Raw genomic sequence first — 26,520 nt, 5'->3', positions numbered from 1 at the left:
GAGGACACGAGAGTGCGTGGGGACACCGAGGGTGCAGGGGGCACCTCTGGGAACTTGCAAGGGGACACGGGGGTGCGTGGGGACAAGGGGGACAGCTGTGTGCACGCCCACGGGGACAGCGGGGGGCACCTCTGAGAACTTGCAGGGGGACACGGGGGGACGTGGGGACACCGGGGGGTGCATGGGGGCACCTCTAGGAAGGGGACACGGGGGTGCGTGGAGACACGGGGGGACAACGGAGGGCACCTCTATAAACTTGTGCGGGGACACCGGGGGGCAGCTCTGTGCACGCCCACGGGGACACGGGGGGCGTGGGGACAACGAGGGGTGCAGGGGGCACCTCTGGGAGCTTGCAGGGGGACACGGGGGGCGTGGGGACACCTCGGGTGAAGGGGGAGAACATCTGTGAACTTGCACGGGGACACGAGGTGCGTGGGGACACCGCGGGGGGGGAAATGTGGGACAGCTCTGGAAAGCTCCACGGGGACACGGTGGTGCGTGGGGACCCTGTGTGGCAGCTCTGTGAAGGTGCACAAGGAGACGAAGGTGCCTGGGGACACCTGGGGACACCTCTGTGCATGCCCACGGGGACACCGGGGAGACCTTTGTGCACACCCACAGGGACACGGGGGGCGTGGGGACACCACCTGTGCCACATACCCGGGGACACAAATACTCCTGTGAGAGGTGCCCAGGGTGACACGGGGGTGACACGAGGGGGTATGTGGAACATGGGTGGGGGCTACGAGGGAGACAGGGCCAGCGGGGTATGGAGTCCATAGGGGACACAGGGGTCATAGGAGCTGTGGGGACACCAGGAGCAGGGGGGGTATGGGGTCTATGAGGGACACAGGGGTCATAGGGGCTGTGGGGACACCAGGAGCAGGGGGGGTATGGGGTCTATGAGGGACACAGGGGCTATAGGGGCACCAGGGGCATGGGGGCTATGTGGGATATAGGGCACTGAGTCCATGGGGGCCATAGGGACTATGGGGGAAACAGAGGCAGGGGGCTATGGAGTCCATAGGGGACACAGGGGTTGTAGGGACCATGGGGGCATCAGGGGCATGGGGGGTATGGGGGCTATAGGGGACACAGGTGATAGGGTCTATGGGGGGCACTGGGGGCATGGCGGGGTATGTGGGCTATAGGGGACACAGGGGTTATAGGGGATGTGGGGACACCAGAGGCATGCGGGCTATGGGGGCTACAGGGCACTGAGTCCATGGGGGTCATAGGGGCCATACGGGGACACAAGGGGCCTGGGGGTTTATGGGGAACATGGATGGGAGCTATGGGGAAACAGGGGTAGTGGGGTATGGAGTCCATAGGGGACACAGGGGTTACAGGGGCTATAGGGGCACCAGAGGCATGGGGTGCATGGGGGCTATAGGACACTGAAGCCATGGGGGTCATAGGGGCCATATGGGGACACAAGGGGCATGGGCCAGTATGGGGAACATGGGTGGGGGTTGTGTGGGACACAGGGGTAGTGGGGTATGGAGTACATAGGGGACACAGGGGTTATAGGGGCCATGGGGACACCAGGGGCAGGTGAGTATAGGGGCTATAAGGGACACAGGTTATAGGGGCTGTGGGGGCACCAGGGCCAGGGGGGTATGGAGTCCATAGGGGTACAGGGCTCTATAGGGTCTCCGCTGGCTGCTCCTGGCCGGGTGCCCCTGCCACGTGTCCCCAAGCCCAAGGTCACCGGCTCCCCCGCAGCCAGGTGGGTGCCGGGTGCCCGTTCCCAGGGCTGCCCTTGGGCACCCGATACGGGGGGGGATTTAAGGCCGGCGGCCACCCCCAGGACACCCTGACTGAGCTGGGACCACAATGCTGGGCCTTCTCCTGCTGCTGGTGGCTGGTGGTGAGCTGTCCCCAAGCCCCCCCATGTCCCCACACCCCCCACCCATGTCCCCAACCTCAGGTGGGTGACAGGTGCCGTGTCCCGCAGGCAGCCGCGCCGCGCTGGTGCCGAACCAGCGGGTGGTCAATGGGGAGGACGCTGCACCCTATAGCTGGCCCTGGCAGGTGAGGGGGCCGGGGGACAGGGCGGGGCGTGGCACCCATGGGTGCCGTGGCACCCACCGCTGTCCCCGCAGATCTCGCTGCAGTACGAGCGGGACGGCACCTTCCGGCACACCTGCGGGGGGAGCCTCATCGCGCCCCACTGGGTGCTGACGGCCGCGCACTGCATCTCGTGAGGGACCCCAGACCCACGGCAGGGTGCTGGGGGTGGGGGGTGCACAGGGGTTGTGCGGGGATGGGTGGCGTGGAGGGGATGTGGGGTGCTGGGATGGGTGCAGGGGGCAGGGGTGGGTGTAGAGGGTGCAGGGATGGGTGGGGGTTGCAGGGGTGGGTGTAGGGGGGATGCTGGGTGCATGTAGGTTGCACAGGGATGGGTGCACAGGGGGCTGCAGGGTGCAGGGGGGGCGCTGGGGGACAGCGAAGGGTGCAGGGATGGGTGGGGGGATGCAGGGTGCAGGGATGGGTGTCAGAGGAGGTGCAGGGTGCACAGAGGTTGTGCAGGGGTGGGTGCATGGAGGGGATGGGGATGTAGGGTGCTGGGGGTCAGGGGTAGGTACAGGAGGGTGCTGGAGGGTGCAGGGGGGATGCAGGGTGCAAGAGGGGTACAGCAGGGATGCATGGGGGGCTGCAGGGGGATGTGGGGAGCTGGGATGGGTGCAGGGTGCACAGAGGTTGTGCAGGGTGCAGGGATGGGTGCAAGGAGGGGATGGGGCCGGCAGGGTGTCCTGGGTGCAGGACGGGTGTGGGGGTGCTGCACTGCAGGATGAGTGCAGGGAGGGGTGCAGGGTGCAGGAAGGAGGTGCAGAGTGTAGGATGGGTGCATGGGGGTGCAGGGTGCATGCAGGGGGTGCAGGGATGGGTGCACATGGAGGAGGTGAAGGGTGCAGGATGGGTGCTTGGAGGGGATGGGAGGTGCATGGAGTGGGTGCTGCAGGGAAGGGGATGCAGGGATGGGTGCACGGGGGGTATCGGGGGGTATGGGGAGTGCAAGCTGCATAGGGGGGGTGCTGGGTGCAGGATGGGTGCAGGGGTGATATACAGTGCAGGATGGGTGCATAGGGGGCTGTAGGATGCATAAGGGGCTGCAGGGTGCAGGATGGGTGCAGGAGGGCTGCCACATCCCCTGATGTCCCCTACTGTCCCCGCAGGTCCTCGCGCACCTACGAGGTGGTGCTGGGCGAGTACGACATGAGTGCTGGGGAGGGCACCGAGCAGCGCATCCCCGTGGCCCCCGCCAACATCTTTGTCCACCCCAAATGGCAAAGCTCCTGCCTGTCTTGTGGGTGAGCAGCGTCCCGGGGCGGGGGGGTTGGGGACATTGTCCCCAGCACCCCCCCACCCCGTGACACGTGTCCTTCACGGCAGCAACGACATCGCGCTGCTGAAGCTGCAGCACCCGGCGGTGCTGAGCGCTGAGGTGCAGGTGGTGCAGCTGCCCCCCCCGGACAGCGTCTTGCCCGACGGGTACCCCTGTTACCTGAGCGGCTGGGGACGGCTGAGCAGTGCGTGACGGGGGACGAGGGGACACGGGAGGAATGGGGAGATGGAGGGACGGGGGATGGATGAGGAGATGGAGGGAGGGAGGGATGCTGACATGGAAGGGGAGATGGAGGGACGGGGAGATGGATAAGGAGATGGGAGGGGAGATGGTTGGGGGAATGGATGGAGAGATGGATGGGGAGATGGATGGGGAGATGGATGGGGAGATGGAGAGATGGGGAGATCAATGGGGAGATGGAGGGATGGAGAGATGGATGGGGAGATGGATGGGGAGATGGAGAGATGGGGAAATCAATGGGGAGATGGAGGGATGGAGAGATGGATGGAGAGATGGATGGGGAGATGGAGAGATAGTTGGGGAGATCAATGGGGAGATGGAGGGATGGATGGATGGATGGATGGATGGATGGATGGATGGAGAGATGGAGGGATGGATGGATGGATGGATGGATGGATGGATGGATGGATGGATGGGGAGATGGATGGGGAGATGGAGAGATAGTTGGGGAGATCAATGGGGAGATCAATGGGGAGATGGAGGGATGGATGGATGGATGGATGGATGGATGGATGGATGGATGGAGAGATGGAGGGATGGATGGATGGATGGATGGATGGATGGATGGATGGATGAATGGCCATGGGACAGCCAGGGCCACCAGACAGGCCCTCTTGCCCCCCTGACCCCCCTGGCAGCGGGGGGGCCGCTGCCCGATCGGCTGCAGCAGGCGCTGATGCCCGTGGTGTCCTACGAGCGCTGCACCCAGCCCGACTGGTGGGGCTCCCTCGCCATCCGCCGAACCATGGTCTGTGCCGGCGGCGCCGAGCAGGCCGGCTGCAACGTGAGTGCCGCGCTGGGGTGGGGGGGACACCAGCCGGGAACCCCCCTGGTGCTCACCCTGCACCCTGTGCTGTACCCCAGGGCGACTCGGGGGGTCCCCTGAACTGCCAGGGGGCTGAGGGGCAGTGGGAGGTGCACGGCATCGCCAGCTTCGTCTCGTCGCTGGGCTGCGACACCCCCCAGAAACCAACCGTCTTCACCCGCGTCTCCGCCTTCGAGGGCTGGATCGCCGAGGTGGGGACAGGGGACAGGGGTGCTGGGGCAATGGGTGCCAGGGTAGCAGGAGACTCATGTGCTGGGTGTCAGCGTGCCTGGGGTGACAGGGAGCTGGGTGCTGACGTGCCAGGGCACTGGGGTGCTTGGGTGCCGTGGTGTTGGGGTACCGGAGTGCTGGGTGCAGGGTGCCAGCGTGCCAAGGTATCAGGGAGCTGGGGTGTTGGGGCGCTGGGTGCCAGGGTACCAGGGTGCTAGGGTGCTGAGTGATGGGTACCAGGGTGCCAGGGCGATGAAATGCCATGGTTTCAGGGTGCTGAGGTGTCAAGGCACCAGGGTGTCAAGATATCAGGGTGCCTGGGGTGCCAGAGCAGCAGGGTGCTGGGATACTGGGGTGCTTGAGTGCCATGGTGCTGGGTGCCAGGATGTGGGGGTGGCAGGGTGCCATGCTGTTGGGGTGTTAGGGTGCGGGGTGCCAGGGACCAGGGCACTGGGGTGCCATGGTGTTGGAGTACCAGGGCATCGGGGTGCCAGGGTGCTGTGGTACCAGAGAACCGGGGTGCTGGGCTACCAGGGAGCTGGGGTGTTGGGGTGCTGTTTGCCAGGGTGCTGAGAGATGGGGCACCACGGTGACATGGTGTCAGGGTGCTGGGGTGTCATGGCACCAGGCTACCAGGTGTCAAAGTGTCAGGGTGCCTGGGGTGCTGGGTGCAGGGTGCCAGGGGACCAGGGGGTTGGGGTGCCATGGTGTTGGGGTGCTAGGGTGCAGGGTGTTGAGGTCCCATGTTGCCAGGGTCTTGGGGTGCTGCAGCACAAGGGTGCCAGGGGACTGGGCTGCCAGGCTATGGGAGAGCTGGGCTGCTGGGATGTAGGACCCCAGGGTGCTGGGTGCCAGAGTTCTGCGGCACCAGGGTGTCAGGGACCAGGGTGCCAGGATAGTGGGGTGCTGGGTGCTGGGGTACCAGGGTTCTGGGGTGCAGGGTCTGGGCTCTGGTGTACCAGGGTGCCACGGTGCTGGGGCTGGGGGGGGGTGCCTGGGTTCTGCACCCCCTGAGCAGCTTCTCCCTTCCAGATCATGAGCCAGAACTGAGCACGGTGACGGTGACAGTGACCTCCCGGTGTGGCATCGGGCAAATAAACCCGCAGCTCTGGCACCGCGTGTGTCCCTGTGCTGGGCTGTGGGGACACCCGGGGAGGCGTGGGGAGCACCCAGGGGTGCGCAGATACCATGGGGGGCACCCAAAGGCACCCAGGTGCCACGGGGACAAACACCCTGAGGTGCCCTGAAGCCACGGGTATGGGCACGCAGCGCTGCCACTGTGACACAGGGACGGGCACCCCGAGATGCCCCAATGCCAGGGGGATGTGCACAGGCACCAGCCCTTCCGCTGAGCGCTGGTGATGAGCACCCAGCGCCATCCTGTCACCACCACGAATGGGCCCCCTGAGGTGCCCCGAGGCCCTGGGGACGGTCCCCCCCGGGTGCCCCAAGGCCGGGTGCCCATGGCCGCCCTTCTCTCCCGCCGCCTCCTGCCCTCCCGTCGCTTCGCAACCGCTGCCAGCGCGTGACCGGCGAACAAAGGGCCCTTTCACCCACGACCCCGCCATGGCTGGCACCCCTGGGACCCCCAGGTCACCCCCGGGTCCCCCGTGGGGATGGGTGCTACACACACCCCCCGATTCCCCCAGGGACCCAGGTGGAAAATTCCTGCTGCGGGGCACCGGGGCTGTGTCAGTTTTATTGTCCCCTTGTCACGGTGCCCCGGGGACCTTTGCTCTCCCCACCGTGTCCCGGCATCACCGCCGGCGGCCGCCCCGGCCCAGCCGCTATCGCGGGCCCTTTGCTCGAGGGGCCGGGGGGCGCTGAGGCCACCCCAACTCGTGACACCCTCCAACCAGTGGGTGCCGCCCGCCGGGGGACCCAGAGGGGGGGACCCAGCCCAGGGGCACCTGCTGAGCCGGCGCTTTATCGGCACAGAGTGGGGGGCACCGGCTGTGACCCCCATGGGGACGTGACAGCGGTGACGGGGCCGAGGTGTCCATTGGGTGCCATGGTGCTGTGCCCAGGGGTGACAGCGGGCACGGGACGAGGGGACACGACGGTGCCCGGGTGCTGGGGCTGGCATGGGTGCCTTGAGCGTGGCATGGGTGCTGTGAGCTGGTATAGGTGCTGTGAGCATGGTATGAGTGCTACAGGCATGGTATAGGTGCTGTGAGTGTGGTATGGGTGCTACAGGCATGGTATAGGTGCCGTGAGTATGGTATGGGTGCTACAGGCATGGTGTGGGTGCTACAGGCATGGTATGGGTGCTACGGGTATGGTATGGGTGCTGTGAACCTGGTATGGGTGCTACAAACACGGTATGGGTGCTGTGAGCAATGGTTTGGGTGCTATGGGCATGATATGGCTACTGGTACAGGTGCTGTGACCTGCCATGGGTGCTGTGAGCATGGTATGGGTGCTATGGGCATGGTATGGGTGCTGTGAGCCTGTTACAGGTGCTATGAGCCTGGTATGGGTGCTGTGAGCATGGTATGGGTGCTGTGAGCCTGGTACAGGTGCTATGAGCCTGGTATGGGTGCTGTGAGCATGGTATGGGTGCTATGGGCATGGTGTGGGTGCTGTGAGGTTGGCATGGGTGCCACAAGCATGGTGTGGGTGCTGTGACCCTCATACGGGTGCTACGAGCACGGTACAGGTGCTGTGAGCCTGGCATGGGTGCCACAAACGTTCTATGGGTGCCCTGAGAGTGGAATAGGTGCGACAAAACACAGCGGGGGTGCTGTGAGCCTGTCACGGGTGCTACGAGCCTGGCACGGGTGCTGTGAGCCTGACGTGGGTGGCACAAGGCTGGCGTGGGTGCTGCAGGCACGGTATGGGTGCTGTGAGCACAGCGCGGTTACTACAAGCCCGATATGGGTGGTGCGAGCCAAGGATGGGTGGTGCGAGGCTGGCACGGGTGCTGTGAGCATGCAATGGGTGCTGTGAGCATGCAATGGGTGCTGTGAGCGTGCAATGGGTGCTGTGAGCGTGCAACGGGTGCTGTGAGCATGCAATGGGTGCTGTGAGCATGCAATGAGGGCTGTGAGTGTGCAGTGGGTGCTGTGAGCATGCAATGGGTGCTGTGAGTGTGAAATGGGTGCTGTGAGCATGCAATGGGTGCTGTGAGCATGCAATGGGTGCTGTGAGCATGCAATGAGGGCTGTGAGTGTGCAGTGGGTGCTGTGAGTGTGCAGTGGGTGCTGTGAGCATGCAATGGGTGCTGTGAGTGTGAAATGGGCGCTGTGAGCATGCAATGGGTGCTGTGAGCATGCAATGAGGGCTGTGAGTGTGCAGTGGGTGCTGTGAGTGTGCAGTGGGTGCTGTGAGCATGCAATGGGTGCTGTGAGTGTGAAATGGGCGCTGTGAGCATGCAATGGGTGCTGTGAGCATGCAATGAGGGCTGTGAGTGTGCAGTGGGTGCTGTGAGTGTGCAGTGGGTGCTGTGAGCATGCAATGAGGGCTGTGAGTGTGCAGTGGGTGCTGTGAGTGTGCAATGGGTGCTGCGAGCATGCAATGGGTGCTGTGAGTGTGCTGTGGATGCTGTGAGTGTGAAATGGGTGCTGTGAATGTGCAGTGGGAGCTGTGAGTGTGCAATGGGTGCTGTGAGTGTGCAGTGGGTGCTGTGAGCCTGCAGTGGGTGCTGTGAGTGTGCAATGGCAGCTGCGAGTGTGCAATGGCAGCTGTGAGTGTGCAGTGGGTGCTGTGAGTGTGCAATGGCAGCTGCGAGTGTGCAATGGCAGCTGCGAGTGTGCAATGGCAGCTGTGAGTGTGCAGTGGGTGCTGTGAGTGTGCAATGGGTGCTGTGAGTGTGCAGTGGGTGCTGTGAGTGTGCAATGGGTGCTGTGAGTGTGCAATGGCAGCTGTGAGTGTGCAATGAGTGTTGTGAATGTGCAGTGGGAGCTGTGAGCGTGCACTGGGTGCTGTGAGAGTGCAATGGGTGCTGTGAGCCTGGCACGGGTGGCCCACACCTGGCACGGCTGCTGCAAGCCTGGCATCGGTGCTGTGACCTGGCACAGTGTCCCCAAGCCTGGCACAGTGTCCCCAGGCCTGGCACAGCGTCCCCAGGCCTGGCACAGCGTCCCCAGGCCTGGCACGGCCCCCGGCCCCCCCGGCAGCTCCTCCCTCGCCGGTGGTGCCAGGCGCCTCCGAAACCCCCGTGTTCTCTGGCCGGACCCACCCCCGCGGGTGACTCAGCCGCGAAGCTTTTCCTTATATAACGCGGCGTCGCGGCCGCGCCGGGCGAGCGCCCGAGCCCTCCCTGCCTCAGTTTCCCCTTCGCCGACCTCTCCCTGCCTCAGTTTCCCCTCGCCGAGCCGCCCCTGCCTCAGTTTCCCCGCCGCAGCCATGTGGATGGTGTCCCCGCCGGTCGGTAAGTGCCACCTCCATGCCCCCGATGCCCCTTCACGAGGCATCTCCTCCCTCCTCACCCCCCCCACCCCCCAGCCTCCAAAAATCGCCGTTTTGGGGGGTTTGGCGGAAAAATTGGGGTCGTTGGCCGAGCGCCGCTCGCTCGGCGCCGTGAATTGGGACAGAAAAGGGTGAAAAGAACGAAGCGGCCCCAAAAAATCAGGTTGATTCTGCGCCTCTTCCAGCTCAACCCCCTTTTCTCCTCGGCCCTGGGGGGTGAGACCCCCCCCCCCCCAGGACACATAATCCCCCCGAGATCACTTGGGAAGAGCCAAAACCACCTTTTTTTCCCCCCAAAACAGTAATAAAAAGTAGTGGCGCAGGGTTGAGAAAGTCCCTCCTGCCCTTTCTTTTTGGGCTTAGAAACGCCAAGAACGGGCACGTATGGGGGGATCGTGAGGCTGCCGGTGCAGCCGCAGCACCGGTGACCCCCCGGGGGGGCCCCGATCCCACTCAGCGCCGGGGATGGTGCCAGCGAGCCCCAAAATGGCTATTTTTGCCCATTTCACCCTCAAAACCCACCAGATCTGCCTCAAAGGAGTGAGGGGGACGGCGCCGGGTGATGGTTTAACCCCCCCCCCAAATAAAACCCCCCAAAAAGATCCCGGAAAATCCAACGCAGCGCAGCAACCGCCCCGGCAGGTCGGGAGGGATTTTCCATCCCCAGCCCGTGCCGGCGGCGCGGGGCGCGGTGGCCAAAGGTCCCAGTGCCGCCGCTCACGTCCCCACGTCCCCCATATCCCCCGTCACCCCGAAACGCAGCGCTCGAGCTCCATCCCTCGCGATCGCAGGTGTTTCTATGCGCGGCGGGAGGTGTTTTTGGCAGGGGCTGGGGGGGGCGCGGGGGGGCGGCTCTTGTGTTGCTCTGACGTGCTGTTTTCTTGCAGATGAAGGATCTCCCCAGCTTTGGGACCGCGGCACAGGCAGGGTGCAAAGCCCACTAGTAGGACATGACCCTTAAACTCTGTCTCTAAAGCTTAGCCCTATAGGTATATAAGACGCATCAAGCTTCAAAGCGGGGTTGGCTTTTAGTCTTAAGCTTGGGTTTGGATTTGTTTTGCGGTTTGTTTTGTTCATTTCGGCAGTTTGTGTTAATTTGTTCGGTTTTATTTGCACGTCCAGTGGGTAGATAAGAGGCAGGGCTTGCGAAAAGAAAACCTATTAAAATAAAATGGAAAATAAAACCCACCGCTCGCTTCAAAAAGCTTTTGGGGCTTTGGTTTGAGGAGGGGAACGGCCGGCGAGGCTCCCGCAGGCGCCAGCACCCCCGAGAATAACCTAGAATAGCCTAAAATACAACTCCTCCAGCCCCTTCCCAGCGCTGGAGGGGGGAGCAAAGCGCCGACCCGCGACCTCGGGGGGGTTTAAAGGATCCCCCCCCGTGTTGGCGAAAAGGCGGTTCGGCCGTTTCACCGGCGGCTGCGGCGCTTTGCAGGTGTTTTCCAGCCCCCGCAGAAGCTGTTCCTGAGCGCGGGCCGGGGCCGGGCGCTGGAGTTCATCCGGAAGAATGCGGCCAACGGGCTCTCGGTGGCCAACCTGGTAGCCGGTTTGTCCTCCGTCCTCTGCAGCCTCAACAGGTGGGGGCGCGGTACAAGGCGGGGGCGCGCGGTGGGGTCGGAAAGGGGGTTTCACGCCCGTTCTGCCCCCCCCAGGCAATACCAGTACTCGTGCTGGTTGCTGCTGGTGGGGTTCCTGCTGGATCTGGCCGACGGAGCCGTGGCCCGGCAGCTCGACGCCTGCTCGGCACTGGGTGAGTGGGTCGCGCCGCCCCCAAACCCCCCCCCCAAATCGGGCCCCAAAACCCCCCTGAGCCGCCCGTTTGCTGCCCGCAGGTGCGAAACTGGACGATTTTGCCGATTTTACCACTTTCGGCTTGGCCACCGCGCTGCTGCTGCAGCCGCGCGGCGTCCTGGACGGGCTGCTTGCCGTCGCCTACGCGCTGGCCGTGTTCGCGCGCCTCTGCTTCTTCTCCAGCGGTAAGTCCGGCGTCTCATGGCGGGGGGGGCGGTTTTTGGCGTGGTCCCCCCACCACAGCTCAATGCCCGGCACCCCACAGGGATCCCCTTCACCTACCGCGGGCTGCCCTGTCCCTACGCGTCCTCGCTGCTGGCGGGGACCTTCCTGCTGACGGGGGGGGACGTCACCGTGCTGCGCGTCACCGCCGCCGTCATGGGCGTCTTCATGCTGGACCGCGGCTCCTACCCCCACGACAAGGTGCTGGAGTCGCAGCTCTGGAAAAAAGTGGTTTACGCCGGAGGTAGGATAATTAAAACGAGGTAATTAAAGCGCCGAGGGGGAAGGGGAGGATCCTGACGGTGCTTTCCCGGCGCAGGGGTGGTGACCGTGCTCTTCTCGCCGGCGGCGGTGGCTTCGGTTTACTGCGTCGCGTGGTCGACGTCCTACATCGTCTTCCCCTTCGCCGTCTGGAGCTGCAAATCCCCCTCCTCGCCGTCACCTAACGCCCAATAAAGCCTTCGTCTTCCTCCTCCTCCTCCTCGCTCTCCAGCGCCGTCTCCTCGGGGTCCCCGCTCCCCAGATCGAGGAGCCCGTAGAGAAAAGCAAAAGGGAAATAATTAAGCGGGAGGAAAAGCTCCGCTCAGGGTGAGGCCCCAAAACAGCCACCCCACCCTCATGGGGGGTGAGCAAACCCCCCGTGGCAGGGACCCCAAAACCCCTCCCCACATCGGGAAGGCGAAATTTCAGCTTTGCTCCCACCGTCTGTCGGGAATTTACCACAAGGGGGAAGGTTCACACCCCCAAAATCAAAGACCTCCCTTGATTGTCGGGGGGGGGAATTCACCGATCAAACCTCCAGAGGGTCTTTTTGAAACCTGATTCGCCAGGAGCGTTTTGATTATTTATTATTTGAACCGTCACCATAAGGAAATGATCTCTCTGATGTGTTTTATTCGCCCCCCCCGCCCACCAGTGTTTGTTCACGGGGCGCAGGAGGGAGCCGGGGGTGAACACGCGGGTTTGAAGCCGCCGATCCGAACTCTCTGGAAAAGCGGCGGCTGGAAAGCGAAGGGCGTGTGGGTGGAGGAAGGAAATGAAGGTCAACCCGAGAGAAACACCCGGGGGGTCCCCGGGGAAGCCCCCGCGGTGCCGAGCAGCTGCGAGAGCTGGACGTGGACCCCGAATCGCGGCCGCGGGGGGGGCAGGACCCTTTTACCCCCCAGGGACCAAACCGAGGTCACGCCGGTCGCGCTGGCGCCCAACGGCCACAGCTGCTCTGGCACCCGGCCCCGCCGAGGGACCAGGAGAGACATGGAACCACCACAGCTTTTATTTTAGAAAAAACAATGACCAAAAGAGTGGTTATTTGGTAAATAAATAACAAAAGGGGTTAGAAAAGCGGCCGCGCAGAGGCGGGGGGGGTATCGCGATCCTCACTCTCCGGACGCCTGCATCTGCTTGCAGAAGGAGTCGAACTGCTGCTGCTCCAGCTCCGTCATGACGCGGTTCAGGGCGTAAATCTGGAAGCGGGGGGGAATAAAGGTGATGGGGGCGGCAGGATTCGGCGCTGGGGTCGCCGTGCGGCCCCCTCGCTCACCTCCGCCCGCTGCCGCTGCTTCAGCTCCTGCTGGGCCGATTTCTGCTTGGCTTTCTCCAGCCGCGCCGCCGGCTCCCGCGGCTTCGGCCGCTCCCTGCGCGCCCCCCCGCTGGGCTCCATGGCTGGGGGGTGGGGGGGTCACCCTGCGGTCCCCCCATATCTAACACCAGCCCCATCGCCCCCAGCCCCACACACAGCCCCCCCCGGGCCTCCCCCTGGGGCTGCGGCTCTGCCCCTGCCAAACTGCCCCCCCCAGACCCTGACACCCCCACAGCCAAACCAGGGACCCACAGGGGACACCCTGAATCCCAAAAGTGCCCCCCACACACCACAGGGACGCTAAGCCCCATAGATCCACCCCCCCGAGCCCCACAGCCCCCCCCAACCCACGGACACCCCGAGGCCCAAAAGTGCCCCCCCACACACACCTCTTAAGCCCCACAGGTGCCCCACACACCCCACAGTGACCCTGAGCCCCACAGACACCCCCCACGCCCCCCTGAGCCCCACAGGAGCCCCTCACAGCCTCCCAGGTCCCCCCCCAGACCTACACCCCCCCTCCCGAGCCCCACAGACCCCTCCCACAACCCACGGACACCCTGAACCCCACAAGTGCCCCCCACACCCCACAGGGACCCTGAGCCCCATAGATTCCCACACACACCCCCTCCTCTGAGCCCCACAGCACCCCCGCCCAACCGACGGCCAACCCAAGCCCCAAAAGTGCCCCCCACATCCCCTCTGAGCCCCACGGGTGCCCCCCCAGACCCACGGACACCCCGAGCCCCACAGGCTCCTCCCCACAACCCCCCCACATTCCTCAGCCCCCTCAGCTGCCCCATCTCTCCCCAAATCCCCCCCGTCACCGGGCCCCCAGCCCCACGACACCCCCTGTCCCGCCCCCCGGCCCCTCACTGTCCCCCCGCTCCCCGGTACCGGCGGGGCCGCGCTCGGGGCAAGATGGCGGCGCAGCCCCGCCCCCTGGGCGCGCGGCCGCGCCCTCACCGCCGGCATTACGCATGCGCGGGAAGGCGCGCCCGCGCCACCCGGGCTGGGGCCAGAGAGAGGGCGACGGGCGCGGAACAGCGCCCCCTGGCGGGCGGGAGGGGAACCGCGGCACCCCCCGCGCTCCCATTATGATCCCAGTGCCCCCGTTTGTCCTCAGTGCGCCCAATTACCGGCAGCTTCCCCCCGCACCATCACACCTCCTATATGTGGCACTCCCTGTATAGCCCACCCCTGTATATCACACCCCCTATAGATCATACCCCCTATATATTAACAGCACAGACCCTATACAGCCTGGTACATGCGCAGGACACTATAGCAGAGCCCTGCTCTCCATGTCGCATCCCCCCTATATACATATACCCCCTCATCCCAGCCCCTCCCCACAGGCAGTATCCCCTATATGGGAGCTGCTCCTATACGTCGGCAGTACCCTCTATATGGACCATTCCTTGTCACCCTGGCGTCCCCAGGGCTGTGCCACCATGGCGCAGTATGGATTGGCACGGTGCACCATGCAGCACGTGCGGTGTGTACAGCACGGTGCAGTATGGCATGGAATGGCATGGTATGGCACAGCATGGTGCAGTACATATGGTGTGACGCACCACAGCGCACCATAGCGCAGGGCAGTATGTATGGCACGGTATAGCATGGTGCGCAACGGCATAGTGGTGTGTATATGGTGCAGCTCAGCATGGTGCACAACGGCACGGAGTCGTGTGAATGGCACAGCATGGTACAGACGGCACAACGCAGCACGGTGCTGTACGTATGGCACGGCACATATGGCACAGCACAGTGCAGAACACATGGTGTAGCACATCATGGTGCAGCACGGCACAGTGCAGCACATATGGCATGGTGCAGTGCATATAGTGTGGCACAGCACGTATGGCACGGCACAGCATGCATGGTGCGGCACACCACAGCGCCATACAGCACAGTGCAGGATGGATAGTGCGGCACACCACGGTGCCATATGGCACGGCACAGCACGTATGGCTCATGAGGGTGCAGTATGTACGTCATGGCACACCACAGTGCCATATGGCATGGTGCAGTATGTCTGGCACAGCACAGTGCGGTACACATGGCACACAATGGTGCAGGACGTATGGTGTGGCACAGCATGGTGCCATACAGCGTGGCACAGCACGTATGGCACAAAAGGGTGCAGTATGCACAACACGGAGCCGCACGGCACGTCCCGGCGCAGCCCCCGGGGCTCTCACCACCCGGCCCCTTCTCTCCAAATCTTTTATTGCAGCAGCCCGGCCCCCCAAGCCCCCCTGGAAGCACAGCCCAGCGACGGTGAGGCCACAACGGCCGCATCCTGCCCCACACCGGGGCCAGTTCCTGCGGCAGGATCAGCCCAAACCTCCCCCGAAACACCGGTGGGGAGGGGGGGCCGCGCCGAAGCCCCGTCAGATGCGCACGGTGTTGATGCGCAGCGGCTGCACGTTCTTGCCGTTGGCGTGGCTCTGCCCGGGGCTGAAGTAGGAGCAGAGCTTGCCGGGGAAGCGCTCGCGGAAGGTGTAGAGCCAGGACATGTCGTCGGCGTTGTAGAAGATGAGGAGCCCCTTGTCGTAGTCCAGGAACACCCCCACCTTCTCCAGCTTGCCCTTGACATTGAGCCGCGTCCAGGGCTCGGTGCAGGCGCTGTACTGGTTGCCGTCGTGCATGACGATGCAGTAGAAGCCCCGGCTGGGCTGGATTTGGATGCTGCCCTTGCGGGTGACGGCTTCGTGGGCCAAACCGATCATCCACTGGGTCTTCTCGGAAACCACCACCTCCCAGTAGTGCACCCCCCCGCCGAACGCCTGCGCCCCCAGCACCGACACCTCCACGTCGAAGCGTTTGGGGGAGTCCTGCAGCGGTTGGGGGTGCAGGTTGCCGTACGCCACGATGGTGCAGTCGTCAGAGAGGATCAGGCGGTGGTGGGCAGTGCCGGGGTCCAGCGTCAGGGCTGCTGGCACTGGGGAGGGAGCGGGGACACAGGGGGACACGAGGACAAGAAGGGACACAGGGGGACATGAGGACAAGAGGGACACAGGGGGACAAGGGGGGACGAGTGTCAATGCAGGTCCCCAGACCTGGTGCAGGTGGCTCTGCCCCACCAGTTTGCAAAGCATGGCAGTGCCGAGGTCACTGGTGTGTCCCCACCCTTCACCAGTAGATGTTCTTGTCTCCTCCTCTGGCCGGTGTGTCCCTGTCCTTCACCAGTGTGAGCTAGCATGTCCCCATCCCTCTAACAGTAATGTCCCTGTCCCCATCCCTCACCAGTGATGTTTCTGTCCCCATGTCTCACTGAGGCGGTCCCTGTTCCCATCCCTCACCAGGGTGTCCCCCATTCCTTGCTGGTGTGTCCCAACCCCTCAGAAGCGATGTCCCTGTCCCCATATCTTGACGGTGTGTCCTCATCCCTCACCGGCATGTCCCCATCCCTCACCAGTGGTGTCCCTGTCCCCACCTTTGCCAGTGCATCCTTGTCCCTCAACACTGACGTCCCCACCCCTGTCCCTTGCTGGTGCATTCCGATCCCTCACCTGAATGTCCCTGTCCCTCACTGGTGCTGTCCCTGTCCCCATCCCTTGCTGGTGCATCCTCATCTCTTCCTGGGGACATCCCTGTCCCCATCTTTCACCGGTGACGTCCCCATCCCTCACCAGTGCACCTGCATCACTCACCAGTGATGCCCCTGTCCCTATCCCTCGCCAGCATGTCCCCAGCTCTCCCTGGTGCTGTCCCCATCCCCTCCCTCCCCAGGAACCCCCCATCCCCGCACCCTCACCGGGGTGGATGTCCTGGAACAGGGATTTCCAGATGGTGAACTGCAGCGGCCCCATGTACTTGGAGGTGGGGAAATCCTCGTAGGTCAGGTTGGTCTCGTGGATCTTCCCCTTCAGCCTGCGAAGGAGATGATGGAGAAGTTGGGGACAATACGGGGGACCCCGGTGTCATAGAATTATTTTGTTTGGGAGAGACCCTCAAGATCAAGCCCAACCATTACCCCAATCCCTGTCCCTGAGAACCTCATGTCCGTCTGTCCAGCCCTCCAGGGATGGTGACTCCAGCACTGCCCTGGGCAGCCTGTTCCAATGCCCCACAGCCCTTTGGGGAAGAAATTGTTCCCCACATCCAACCTCAACCTCCCTTGGCGCAACTTGAGGCCGTTTCCTCTGCTCCTGGCGCTTGTTCCTGGGGAGCAGAGCCTGACCCCCCTGGCTCCAAGCTCCTTTCAGGCAGTTCAGAGATCAGAAGGTCTCCCCTCAGCTCCTGTTCTCCAGCTGAACCCCCCAGGTCCCTCAGCCGCTCCATCACACTTGTGCTCCAGCCCCTCACCAGCTCCGTTCCCTTCTCTCCACTTGCTCCAGCACCTCAAGGCCTTTCTTGCCCAAAACTGACCCCGCTGTCCCCTCGTTGTCACCCACCTCTCGGAAAGGGATGCCACGCCGGCCAAGAAGATGTGTTTGTCGGCCTCGGCCAGGCGTTCCTGCAGGATCTGGCTGCCCTCCTGCACCTTGCGCAGCTGCTGGCTGTAGCGCTGGATCTTCTGCTCGATGTCCGTCAGCGTCCGCGCCGTGTCGGCCTCCAGCTCCTCCAGCATCGCCTTCTGCCGCTCCCGCAGCAGCCGGTGCAGCCGCTCGAAAGCCTCCCCAATGGTCACCCGCAGGCTCTTGGCTGAGGACTTTTTGGGGTGCAGGTGGTTGTTAAGATTCCCCCAATCCTGCCCCAACCGTTCCACAAATCCATAATTCCCCCAATAAACCCCATTAACTAAAATTACTCTGAACGCTCCAAGCACCCAAGGATGGATATTTGACCCAATATCCCTACAGAAAAGCTAAAAAAATCCCATTGCTGTTGGGGTGGAGAGAAAATGGAACCTCGCTGAAAGTTGAACCCCTGAGCAAGAGCAAGGAGATAAATATAAAATAAAAATTAACTAAAAAGATAAATAAAAGCAGCCCCAAAGGGAATAAAAGGCAGCGTGACAGGGAGATTCATCAACCTGCTAGTGGTTTTCAGGGTATCAAGGAAGGAGAAAATGGGGCAGAACCACAAAACTGTGGGGTTTGGGGTCTTTGGAGGTCCCAAAATCAGGTCGGTGAGGGTGCGGGATGGGGGTTTTTGGGGCACGCTTGTACCTTGGTCTCAGCCAGCTGCCGTTTGAGGAGCTGCAGGGCTTCAGTGTGGCCGCGCTCGCTCTCCTGCAGCCCCTGGAGCTGCTCCCTCAGCTCCCGCTGGAAAAAAAGACAGAAAATAGGGGATTTGGGGGAAAAAAGGGATCCCAGCAGGTGGCTGTCCTGATAGACCTGGCTCATGGGGTGCGGGGTCCTGGGAAAAGGGGTGCAGGGGGTGGCGGGCGCATGGTCAGCGTGCGGATTGACAGACAGACAGATGGGAAGACACCACAGGGCTGAGCCTGACAGGGCCAGAAAAGGCGCATGGACAGACGGACAGGAGCTGGCACCGAGAGGGGACAGAGGAGCTCAGAGGAGCAGCTCAGGGAAGGGATGATGCTCCAGGGACAGGGAGGGATGGAGGGAAGGAAGGAAGGGATGGATGGAGGGATGGACGGATGGAGGGATGGATGGATGGAGGGATGGATGGATGGAGGAATGGAAGCATAGATGAAGGGATGGAAGGATGGAGGGATGGACAGAGGGATGGATGGAGGGCCAGAGGGAGGGATGGATGGATGGATGGATGGATGGAAGATGGATGGATGGATGGATGGAAGATGGAGGGATGGATGGAGGGATGGAGGAATGGATAGAGGGATGGAAGGATGGATGAAAAGAGGGATGGAAGGATGGATGAAAAGAGGGATGGAAGGACAGAGGGATGGATGGAGGGGAGCACACACCTGCAGCTCCTCGAAGGCATCATCCACGTTGGTGACCTGGTGCTGCTCGTGCATGGCAGGCTCGTCGCAGAAGAAGCAGACGACGGCGCGGTCGGTGAGGCAGAACAGCTTGACCTTCTCGTGGTCTTTGCAGGGGAAGGGGCTGCGCTGGGCGCCCAGGATGGCGTCCAGGGGGAAGGCGCTGTACCGCTCCACAATGTTGGCCAGTTTGAGGCTGGGGGCCAGGGTGGGCTCGGTGAAGGTTCGGCGACACTCGGGGCAGTCGCGGGTGCCCTGGGGCTCCTGGCGCACCCAGTGCTCGGTGATGCAGCGGCGGCAGAAGTAATGCTCGCAGCCGAAGCTCACCGGGTCCTGGTAGATGCTCAGGCAGATGGAGCAGAGCAGCTCGTCCTTCAGGCTGCAGGCCATGGCACGGGGCTGGGGGGCTCTGGAGGGGGGGAGATGGTAAAGGGGGGTCCTGGGGTGAGGGAATGGGGGGCCTGGGTGCTAATGATGGGGCTGGAGTGGGGGGAATTGGGGATCTGGATGCAATTGGGGGAACTGGGGGAGTTGTAATGAGGAGAATTGGAGGGTCAGGCTGCAATGGCGGGGGAGAAATGGGGAGGGGATTGGGGGGGTTAGGCTGCAATGAGGGGTGCAATGGTAGGGAATTGGGGAGTCTGGATGCAACGGGGAGACTGGGGGGATTGTGATGGGGGAGGGACTATGGGGTCTGTATGCAATGGGGGACAGGGGAGTTGCAATGGGGGGAATTGAAGGGTCAGGCTGCAATGAGAGAGTGCAATGGTGGGGAACTGGGGGTTCTGGATGCAATGGGGGGACTGGGGAGATTGTGGTGGGGGAGGGATTATGGGGTCTGGATGCAATGGGGGGACAGGGGTGTTGCAATGGGGGGAATTGTAGGGTCAGGCTGCAATGGGGGGGTTCAATGGTGGGAAACTGGAGGGTCTGGATGTAATTGGGGGCCTGAGGGGGTCGTAATGGGGAGGGATTGGGGGGTCTGGATGCACTGTGGAGGTCAAATGGCGGGGAATTGGGGAGTCTGGATGCAATGAAAGGACTGGGGGGGCTGTAATGGGAGAATTGAGGGGATTGGATACAATGGGGGGACGGGGGGTGAGGCTGATACGCGGGGACCCGTGGGGGACGGATGCAATGGGGCTGCAATCGGAGGGTCCAGGGATGAAGCTGCGGGGAGGCCGCACCGATGGGACCCGGGTTCGAGACCGCTCCCCGCTCCTCACCCCGCCAAGGCCCAGGTTCGAGACCGGGCCCCGCCTGTCCCGGCCGCCGGTGCCCGCTGCCCTCACCCAGCCGCAGCGGTGCCGGTGCCGGTTCCCGGTGCCCGGGGAGGGGGGAGCGATCCCTCCGCCTCACAGCGCGCCCCGCCGCGACGGGCGGGGGGTGGAGGAGCAGGAGGGGGCGGGGCCGCGCGGCACTTCCTGCCCGCCCCCCCGCAGCCACAGTGGTACCGCCCCCGCCCCATTGTCCCCCGCGCGGCGCGGCCCACCGGCGCGTACCACCGCCCGCCCGCGGGGGGGGGGGGGGAGCTTAAAGGGGACGCGCCGACGTTTAGGGGGGGAGGGCTTAAAGGGGCCGCGGCGACATTTTGGGGGGCGCTTAAAAGGGCCGCGACGTGAGCGACCCTCAGCTCCGCAGCCCCCCCTCCCGCGGCACCTCCACCCGTGTCCTGTTCATCTGTCTGTCCCGCCAGCTGCCACTCACTCACCCAGCCTGCCCTGGGTCCGTTCTTCTGTCCGTCCATTCGTCCCTCAGGCCCCATCCAGCCATGTCCCCGTCTGTCCCTTATTCCATCCATTTGTCCATCTGTCCTTCCGTCCCTCTGTCCCACCCGTCCCTCCATCTGTCTGTCCTGCCACTCCTCCACCCACCCCTTTGTCTCTCTGTCTGTCCCTCTGTCCATCCCCCAGCCTTCTGTGCCCACCAGTGTCACCCCCATCCCACCCCCACCCAGAGCAGCAGGGGACCCGTGGGGACAAGGGACAGGGGACACTGGCACAGGTATCGCTGAGAAAACACCCAGGTTTCCCCAAATTTTACCAAGTTGGCCAAAAATCACGTTGAGAGGAGTTTTGGGTGATGAGCTCCCACTGTCCCCTCCTGTGTCACCGTGACGCTTGGCCGTGGTGGGACCTATGGGGATCTTTGGGACATATGGGGTCCTATGGGGACCTTTGGCAGCACCGGTTGCCCCACGGCAGCACTTTTCCACCCCCCAAAAGTCCCTGGGGAGCCCTGGGGACCCATCCGGTCCCACCACAGGGCCAAACAAACACAAGGATGGGTCCCCCCAAGCCTGGGACAGGATGGGGACAGCAGGCGGTGGCTGGATGGGGACGATGGAGGCGGAGCCGGGGGGGACACAATTCCCCAGGGGGGGTCAAGCTGCATATTTTGGAGGCGACGTGAATGCCTGGCCGGGAGCCAAAGGGAACAAACTCCTCGGTTTTCGCCCCAAACCGCCCCACTCCAACTGCCAGTGCCTCCCTTTCCACCACCCCCACTGGGTGCTCCCCAAATCCCTTCCCCTTCTTTTGGGGAATAACCACCCACTTGGTTCCTCTTCCCGCCAGGCCCGAAAAGCTTGGAAAAAGCCAAAAAAATAGATATATAAACATAAACCCACATGGGTTTGTTTTTTTTTTCCTTTCTGCTTGTTTTTCTGCATTAGGAATTCAGGTCTTGTCTCCCCGCTGGGACCCACCAGGGACCGAGGAGTGGCTGAAATTATCTCATCAAAGAGCCGGGAACGGGGCCGGTTCTACCAGAGGAAAAAAAAAAAACACCGTTTTTCACCCCAAATCCAGCCTGGCTCAGATTCAGGCCTGGAGGTCCCAAAATGGCTTGTTAATGGTTTATTATTTAATTTATATCCCAAAATACCTGGGAAATTTGGGCTACGGGGAACATCGTCCTGCTGGACCGCGTGGCGGGCAGCTGGGATTGCCCACGAAGGGAAACCGTGTGTTTGGGCAAACAGGGAAATTAATCCCAGTTAATTAGTAAATTGGCTTCATTACCTCCCAGTAACCCCAGTGCAAGCTGGGGGGGGCTCCACTGTGCCTTGATTCTCAATTTTTTGGGGGTACGCAGCCGCTTTTCAGCTCCGGCGTGCCGAAGAATGCCAAGACGGGGCGAGGGTTTTGGCTGATCCGGCGATGCGCCCGTCGGGCAGGGAAAACCCGGCTGCTTCCCACGTGTGCCGCGTGTGCCGGCTGTGCCCGCGGGACGCTGCCGGGGAGGGAGGCCCCTGAGCCACGGTGCTGGAATTTTCCCCCCACCGCCGGAGAAACCGGCGCTGCCGGCACCACGGGCACGCCAGGACGTGCTCGCTTGGCTCGCGGTGTGTGCGCCGCCATCCCGGCACGGCTTTTCACCACGGCAGAGCGCACCTCGCCATTCCAAACCTCCTATTATGGCAGCCCACCTTCTTGCTGGGTTTTAAGCCTGGCCTAGCTAGGCTTGGCTTAAGAAGTCCCCTCCTGAGGGTGTCACAGGGATTTTAGCCAAACCCCCTGCACCTGTCCATGGAGGGTGCCGAGATGCACAAAGCCGCCCCACGCCGCTGCTTTTCATCTCCTAAGTGCTTTGCAAACATTAACTAATTAATCCTAATTAACTCATTACCTAATTAGAACTAAATGGCCCGCCCTTTCACAGGGAGAAGGGAAGCTCATGCACCCTTGTTGTTTTAATTCTCCCCCCTGACCCAACACCCCCAAATCTCCGCTGGCTTTGCTCCAGCATTGGCGAGGACCTTGGCACCTCCTGCTCGCTGTGATTCTGGGGTGAAAAACGTGTTTTATGGGTTTGTTGACCCCGAGAAGCCGGGAATGTGGATTTTCACCCATCTGGCCCAAGCAGCACCGGGAACACCAGCATCACCGATGCCCAGCACGGCCACTTGTCGTGGGGAAACCTCCTCTGGTGCAGACAGCGGGTGCTTTCACCAGCTTTTTACGGAAAACAAGGGATTTTGTGTGAAAGAAAGGAGCACGAGGGGGGGATGGAAGAGTTTTGGAGAGGCATTTCCTGAAGGAATTCCTTCCCGCTGTCCCCAAGACACAAACGAAGGCTTTGGGGACACCCAAAGAGCCAGAGAGGAGCCCCGTGTCACCCTTTGTGGACCAGGTTTTCCCACAGGGACACCCCGGGTGGCCCCACACAAACATCTCCCCTTCCCCACCCAGGCATCCGCGGCGGTTTTACCAAGCGCCGGTGGTGCCGGACAGATCCGGCTTGACGGTGACACCGCGATGGGACGGGACCATCGTCCCCGGGGCGCTGTGCAGGTGTAGCGGCTCCACCGAAAACCCTGCGGCGCCGATTTGCGGCTGCGATTTACCTCCGCTCCCGCCTTCCTCTCCTTTTAATCGCGGTCGGATCTATCCCGGGGGCAAAACCAGCCTTGGAACCGTATTTTTTTCGGAAGGCGAGAGCTTATTTCCTCCATTTTGCAACCTGGGATGGAGACGGGCAGGGTTTTATTATTCTTATTTATTTATTTTTTTATCTCCGCATACCAACCACCTCCCCAGGAAAGGGGCCCCTTTCCCACACCCAAGATTAAATCCACCCAACATAGGGTCAGAAAAAAGCCCTGAGCGTTGCTTATCTCGGCCAGTCTCAACACGGACGGTCCCAGGAGATGTTCACCCACCCTTGATGGACCCCAAAGCTCAGGGGTGATCCATACTGTGTCCTCCCACCGCAGATTTGGTGTCAGACACCCCCCGCAAAAGTCAAGAATCACCTAAAATGGTGCAGAGGTTTAAAGCCACCGGTTTCATAATCACGACAAAAAAAAATCCCAACAGCCGAAAGCCCCGGCGCTGCGGGAGGAAGCGAAAGCACCATGAAAGTAAACCCAGCGAGGGGGAACTTGGTGGCATCAAGGATGGATATCGGTGGTTAAGGGACATCAGGGAAGCTCTGAGATGTTCCGGTCCCTCCTGTGTCCCGTTTTGGGGTAACACCAGCACCGAGCACAACTGCTAGGTGTCAACAGCTGAAAATCAGATTAAAAGGGGTTTTTTGAGCTGCTGGCTCCGGTTCTCGGTTGAGTCATGGATAATTAATGGATTTGGGGACCTTCCAAGGCAGGGAAATGTTGGGCAATGGGGAGGTCCAAGACCAGTGGTGCTAATGAAGTGGTGGGGATGTGAGTAGGGGACACGGCCAGACCTGAGAGGGCACTGGGGAAGTGACAGCACCTGTTCCTCGGTGCCATCACCTTGACCAGGACTTTCCCTGGGGTCCTCATGCCCAGGGCAAGTGCAGGTGGACCCCACACTTTGGTGAAGGCCCCCTGGAAGCTCACCCCATCCCCATCCCACCTCATCCCATCCCTATCCTATTCCTTCCCAAATCCCATCCCATCCCACCCCATCCATCCCATCCCATCCCATCCCACCCCACCCCATCCCATCCATCCCCACCCCACCCCATCCATCCCATCCCATCTATCCCATCCCATCCCACCCCACGCCATCCACCCCATCCCATCCCTCCCCATCCCATCCTATCCCACCCCATCCCTGCTCCTCACCACTCAGGCTCATCGTTTGGGTTTGCTAATTACAGTTCCATCCACTCAGGGCATCCCTCTCCTCTCCATCACCCTCCATGATGCAGTGTTTTGAGAAAACATAACAAAAAATCCCCAATTTTGGAGTTTTAAAATTATTTTTAGTTTGGAAACTCAGAAGCAGCATCATCCCCTGGACCTTGTGGAAGAAGAAGGAGAAGCGGGTGGGTTTTGCCCCCACTTTTGCTTCCCTTATGGGCCGTATCTGCTGATTTGGGGCATGGGGGGACATATGGATAAAATTATGAGAAAAAATGGTAAATATATATATATATATATTTAAATGGATGCTCCCTGAAAGGGATGTGGGGAGGATAAAACAAATGGGGAGGCCCAAGGGGCTGCCAAAGCTGGGGGGTCTGGGGGGACCATGGGGGTCTGCAGAGGGGATGGGGGGAGACCCTGAGAGGGGTTAGGGAGCCCCCAAGGAAATGGGGTCTGAGGACACCTGGGAGTGCTGAGGAGGTTTGAGGGGCTGAAGAGAGTTATGGGGTGCTGAGGAGACCTGGGGGGCTGAGGAGATCCAGGGGTGCCGAGGAGATTGGGGGAGGCTGAGGAGACCAGTGGGGGCTGAAGGAACCTGGGGGGTTCTGAGGAGATTTGAGGATTCTGACAATATTTGGGGGGGCTGAGGAGATTTGAGGGGACCTGGGGAGCTGAGGGGACCTGGGGTCTGAGGAGAACTTGGCAGGGCTGAGGGAGATCTGGGAGTGCTGAGAACTGGGGTGGGCTGAGGAGATCCCCGGGTGCCGAGGAGACTGAGGGGAGACTGAGGAGAGACTGAGGAGACCTGGGAACGCTGAGGGAACCTGGGGGGTTCTGACAAGATTTGGGGGTTCTGAGGAGATTTGAGGGGGCTGAGGAGGTTTGAGGGGACCTGGAGAGCTGAGGGGAACTGGGGTCTGAGGAGAATTTGGGGTGTGCTGAGGGAGATCGGGGAGTGCTGAGGAGACTGAGTGGGGCTGAGGGGATCCAGGGGACTGAGGAAACCCAGGAACGCTGAGGGAACCTGGGGAGTTCTGATGAGATTTGGGGGTTCTGAGGAGACCTGGGAGCACTGAGGGAACCCGGGGGGTTCTGATGAGATTTGGGGGTCTGAGGAGACCTGGGGAGCTGAGGGCAACAGGGGCCTGGGGAGGACTTGGGGTGCGCTGAGGGAGATCTGAGAGTTCTTAGGAGATCTGGGGAGCTGAGGGGAACCTGGGTTTGAGGAGACCCAGGAACGCTGAGGGAACTCGGGGGGTTCTGAGGAGATTTGGGGGTTCTGAGGAGATTTGAGGGGGGTGAGGAGGTTTGAGGGACCTGGAGAGCTGAGTGGAATGGGGGTCTGAGGAGAACTTGAGGTGGGCTGAGGGAGATCTGGGTGTGCTGGGGAGACTGAGGGGATCCAGGGGGACGGAGGAGACCCAGGAGGGCTGAAGGAATCTGATGGGGTCTGAGGAGATTTGGGGGGGGGCTGAGGAGATCTGAGGGGACTTGGGGAGCTGAGGGGAACTGGAATCTGAGGAGAACCTGGGGAGTTCTGGTGAGATTTGGGGGTCTGAGAAGACTTGAGGAGCTGAGGGGAACCGGGGTCTGAGGAGACCCAGGAACGCTGAGGGAACCTTGGAGGGTTCTGAGGAGATTGGGGGGCTGAGGAGATTTGGTGGGGCTGAGGAGATTTGGTGGGGCTGAGGAGATTTGGGAGGCTAAGGAGACCTGAGGACCTGGGGAGAACCGGGGTCTGAGAACTTAGGGTGCACTGGGGGAGATCTGGGAGTGCTGAGGAGACTGAGGGGGGCTGAGGGGATCCAGGGCACTGAGACCCGGGAGCACTGAGCGAACCCGGGGAGTTCTGATGAGATTTGGGGCGCTGAGAAGACCTGGGGAGCTGAGGGGAAGCGGGGGCTGAGGCGACCCGGGAGCACTGCGGGAACCCGGGGGGGCTCTCAGAAGCTTCCAGGGGCTCTGGGGGAACCCGCAGGACCCCGTCCCCTCCACCCCTTTCCCGGGGGTGGGGGGGCCGGCGCTGCCGGGCTGGGCGGGGGTGTGGGCGGCGCGGGGGCGGGCGGCGGCGCGGGGCGCCCATCTTCTCCGTGCGGCGGAGCCGGCGGGACGCGGCGGGGGCAGCATGGCTGTTGGTATAGGAAGTGTCTTTTTTTTTCCCCCCCTTCATTTTCTTTTCTTCCCCCCCCCTCTTTTTTTTTTTTTCCTCCTCTTCCCTTCCTTCCCCCCGCTTTCCCCCCCAACATCCATCCCTCCAAAACACCTCACCCCCCCCAACCCAACCCCTCTCACCCGGGTACGAGCGGGGGGCGGGCGGCCCCACACCCCCCCCCCTTCCCCCCCTCTCCCGCGCTGCGTTTGGGTGCTTTATTTCTTTTTTAACAATTTAAATGATTTTTTCTCATTTTTTCTCACATTTTTCCCCTCATCCCCGCCTCTCCCGGCAGACGGTTTTATT

The 26,520-nt window shown here is 62.1% G+C and overlaps 4 protein-coding genes across 7 annotated transcripts; 2 read left to right on the top strand and 2 right to left on the bottom strand.

Moving 5' to 3' along the window:
- Nucleotides 1-500: 500 nt before the first annotated feature.
- On the top strand, nucleotides 501-5,731 carry CELA3B (chymotrypsin like elastase 3B). The gene is made up of 9 exons (XM_082069822.1): nucleotides 501-546; nucleotides 1,726-1,870; nucleotides 1,958-2,034; nucleotides 2,106-2,203; nucleotides 3,180-3,314; nucleotides 3,397-3,533; nucleotides 4,228-4,373; nucleotides 4,454-4,606; nucleotides 5,658-5,731. Exons 2-9 carry the CDS (start codon nucleotides 1,837-1,839, stop codon nucleotides 5,673-5,675), a joined length of 798 nt encoding a protein of 265 aa, XP_081925948.1. The 5' UTR covers nucleotides 501-546; nucleotides 1,726-1,836; the 3' UTR covers nucleotides 5,676-5,731.
- Nucleotides 5,732-6,883: 1,152 nt separating this feature from the next.
- On the top strand, nucleotides 6,884-12,167 carry TMEM269 (transmembrane protein 269; the record flags this gene model as incomplete). The annotated part of the gene is made up of 6 exons (XM_082069847.1): nucleotides 6,884-6,906; nucleotides 10,406-10,612; nucleotides 10,688-10,785; nucleotides 10,868-11,011; nucleotides 11,092-11,292; nucleotides 11,368-12,167. The coding sequence occupies 6 exons, from the start codon at nucleotides 6,884-6,886 to the stop codon at nucleotides 11,502-11,504; spliced, it is 810 nt and encodes a 269-aa protein (XP_081925973.1). The 3' UTR covers nucleotides 11,505-12,167.
- A 132-nt stretch (nucleotides 12,168-12,299) lies between these two features.
- On the bottom strand, nucleotides 12,300-13,632 carry SVBP (small vasohibin binding protein). Its single transcript, XM_082069812.1, has 3 exons — nucleotides 13,525-13,632; nucleotides 12,589-12,710; nucleotides 12,300-12,511 (listed from the first exon to the last, which is right to left on the bottom strand). Exons 1-3 carry the CDS (start codon nucleotides 13,607-13,609, stop codon nucleotides 12,425-12,427), a joined length of 294 nt encoding a protein of 97 aa, XP_081925938.1. The 5' UTR covers nucleotides 13,610-13,632; the 3' UTR covers nucleotides 12,300-12,424.
- A 1,218-nt stretch (nucleotides 13,633-14,850) lies between these two features.
- ERMAP (erythroblast membrane associated protein (Scianna blood group)) lies at nucleotides 14,851-20,269 on the bottom strand. 4 transcript variants are annotated; one of them, XM_082069765.1, is made up of 6 exons: nucleotides 20,199-20,269; nucleotides 18,470-18,896; nucleotides 17,748-17,843; nucleotides 17,031-17,287; nucleotides 16,391-16,506; nucleotides 14,851-15,574 (listed from the first exon to the last, which is right to left on the bottom strand). In XM_082069765.1, exons 1-6 carry the CDS (start codon nucleotides 20,258-20,260, stop codon nucleotides 15,024-15,026), a joined length of 1,509 nt encoding a protein of 502 aa, XP_081925891.1. In that variant the 5' UTR covers nucleotides 20,261-20,269; the 3' UTR covers nucleotides 14,851-15,023. The 4 variants fall into 4 exon arrangements, with proteins under 4 accessions (XP_081925891.1, XP_081925892.1, XP_081925894.1 ...); XM_082069766.1 differs by lacking the exon at nucleotides 20,199-20,269 and adding an exon at nucleotides 19,780-19,913; XM_082069768.1 differs by lacking the exon at nucleotides 20,199-20,269 and adding an exon at nucleotides 19,714-19,823.
- Between the last annotated feature and the right edge of the window lie 6,251 nt (nucleotides 20,270-26,520).

This window comes from Streptopelia decaocto (genome assembly GCF_964273445.1).
Source record: "Streptopelia decaocto genome assembly, chromosome: 20".
Classification (NCBI taxonomy): domain Eukaryota; kingdom Metazoa; phylum Chordata; class Aves; order Columbiformes; family Columbidae; genus Streptopelia; species Streptopelia decaocto.
The sequence above is the reverse complement of the archived record's forward strand: the minus strand, read 5'-3'. Positions and strand labels throughout refer to the sequence as shown.

What these genes read in the sequence shown, in the direction of transcription:
- CELA3B (XM_082069822.1), top strand. Translation starts at nt 1,837, where the DNA reads ATGCTGGGCCTTCTCCTGCTGCTGGTGGCTGGTG. An exon ending in CCTATAGCTGGCCCTGGCAG is followed by an intron (nt 2,035 to 2,105) that starts GTGAGGGGGCCG and finishes CTGTCCCCGCAG; the next exon opens with ATCTCGCTGCAGTACGAGCG. An exon ending in CGGCTGGGGACGGCTGAGCA is followed by an intron (nt 3,534 to 4,227) that starts GTGCGTGACGGG and finishes CCCCCCTGGCAG; the next exon opens with CGGGGGGGCCGCTGCCCGAT.
- SVBP (XM_082069812.1), bottom strand. Translation starts at nt 13,609, where the DNA reads ATGCGTAATGCCGGCGGTGAGGGCGCGGCCGCGCGCCCAGGGGGCGGG. An exon ending in CCCCGAGCGCGGCCCCGCCG is followed by an intron (nt 12,711 to 13,524) that starts GTACCGGGGAGC and finishes CCCACCCCCCAG; the next exon opens with CCATGGAGCCCAGCGGGGGG. An exon ending in AGCAGCGGCAGCGGGCGGAG is followed by an intron (nt 12,512 to 12,588) that starts GTGAGCGAGGGG and finishes CCCCGCTTCCAG; the next exon opens with ATTTACGCCCTGAACCGCGT.
- ERMAP (XM_082069765.1), bottom strand. Translation starts at nt 20,260, where the DNA reads ATGGCTGGATGGGGCCTGAGGGACGAATGGACGGACAGAAGAACGGAC. An exon ending in ACGGACCCAGGGCAGGCTGG is followed by an intron (nt 18,897 to 20,198) that starts GTGAGTGAGTGG and finishes CCCCCCCTCCAG; the next exon opens with AGCCCCCCAGCCCCGTGCCA. An exon ending in GTTCCAGGACATCCACCCCG is followed by an intron (nt 15,575 to 16,390) that starts GTGAGGGTGCGG and finishes CTCCCTCCCCAG; the next exon opens with TGCCAGCAGCCCTGACGCTG.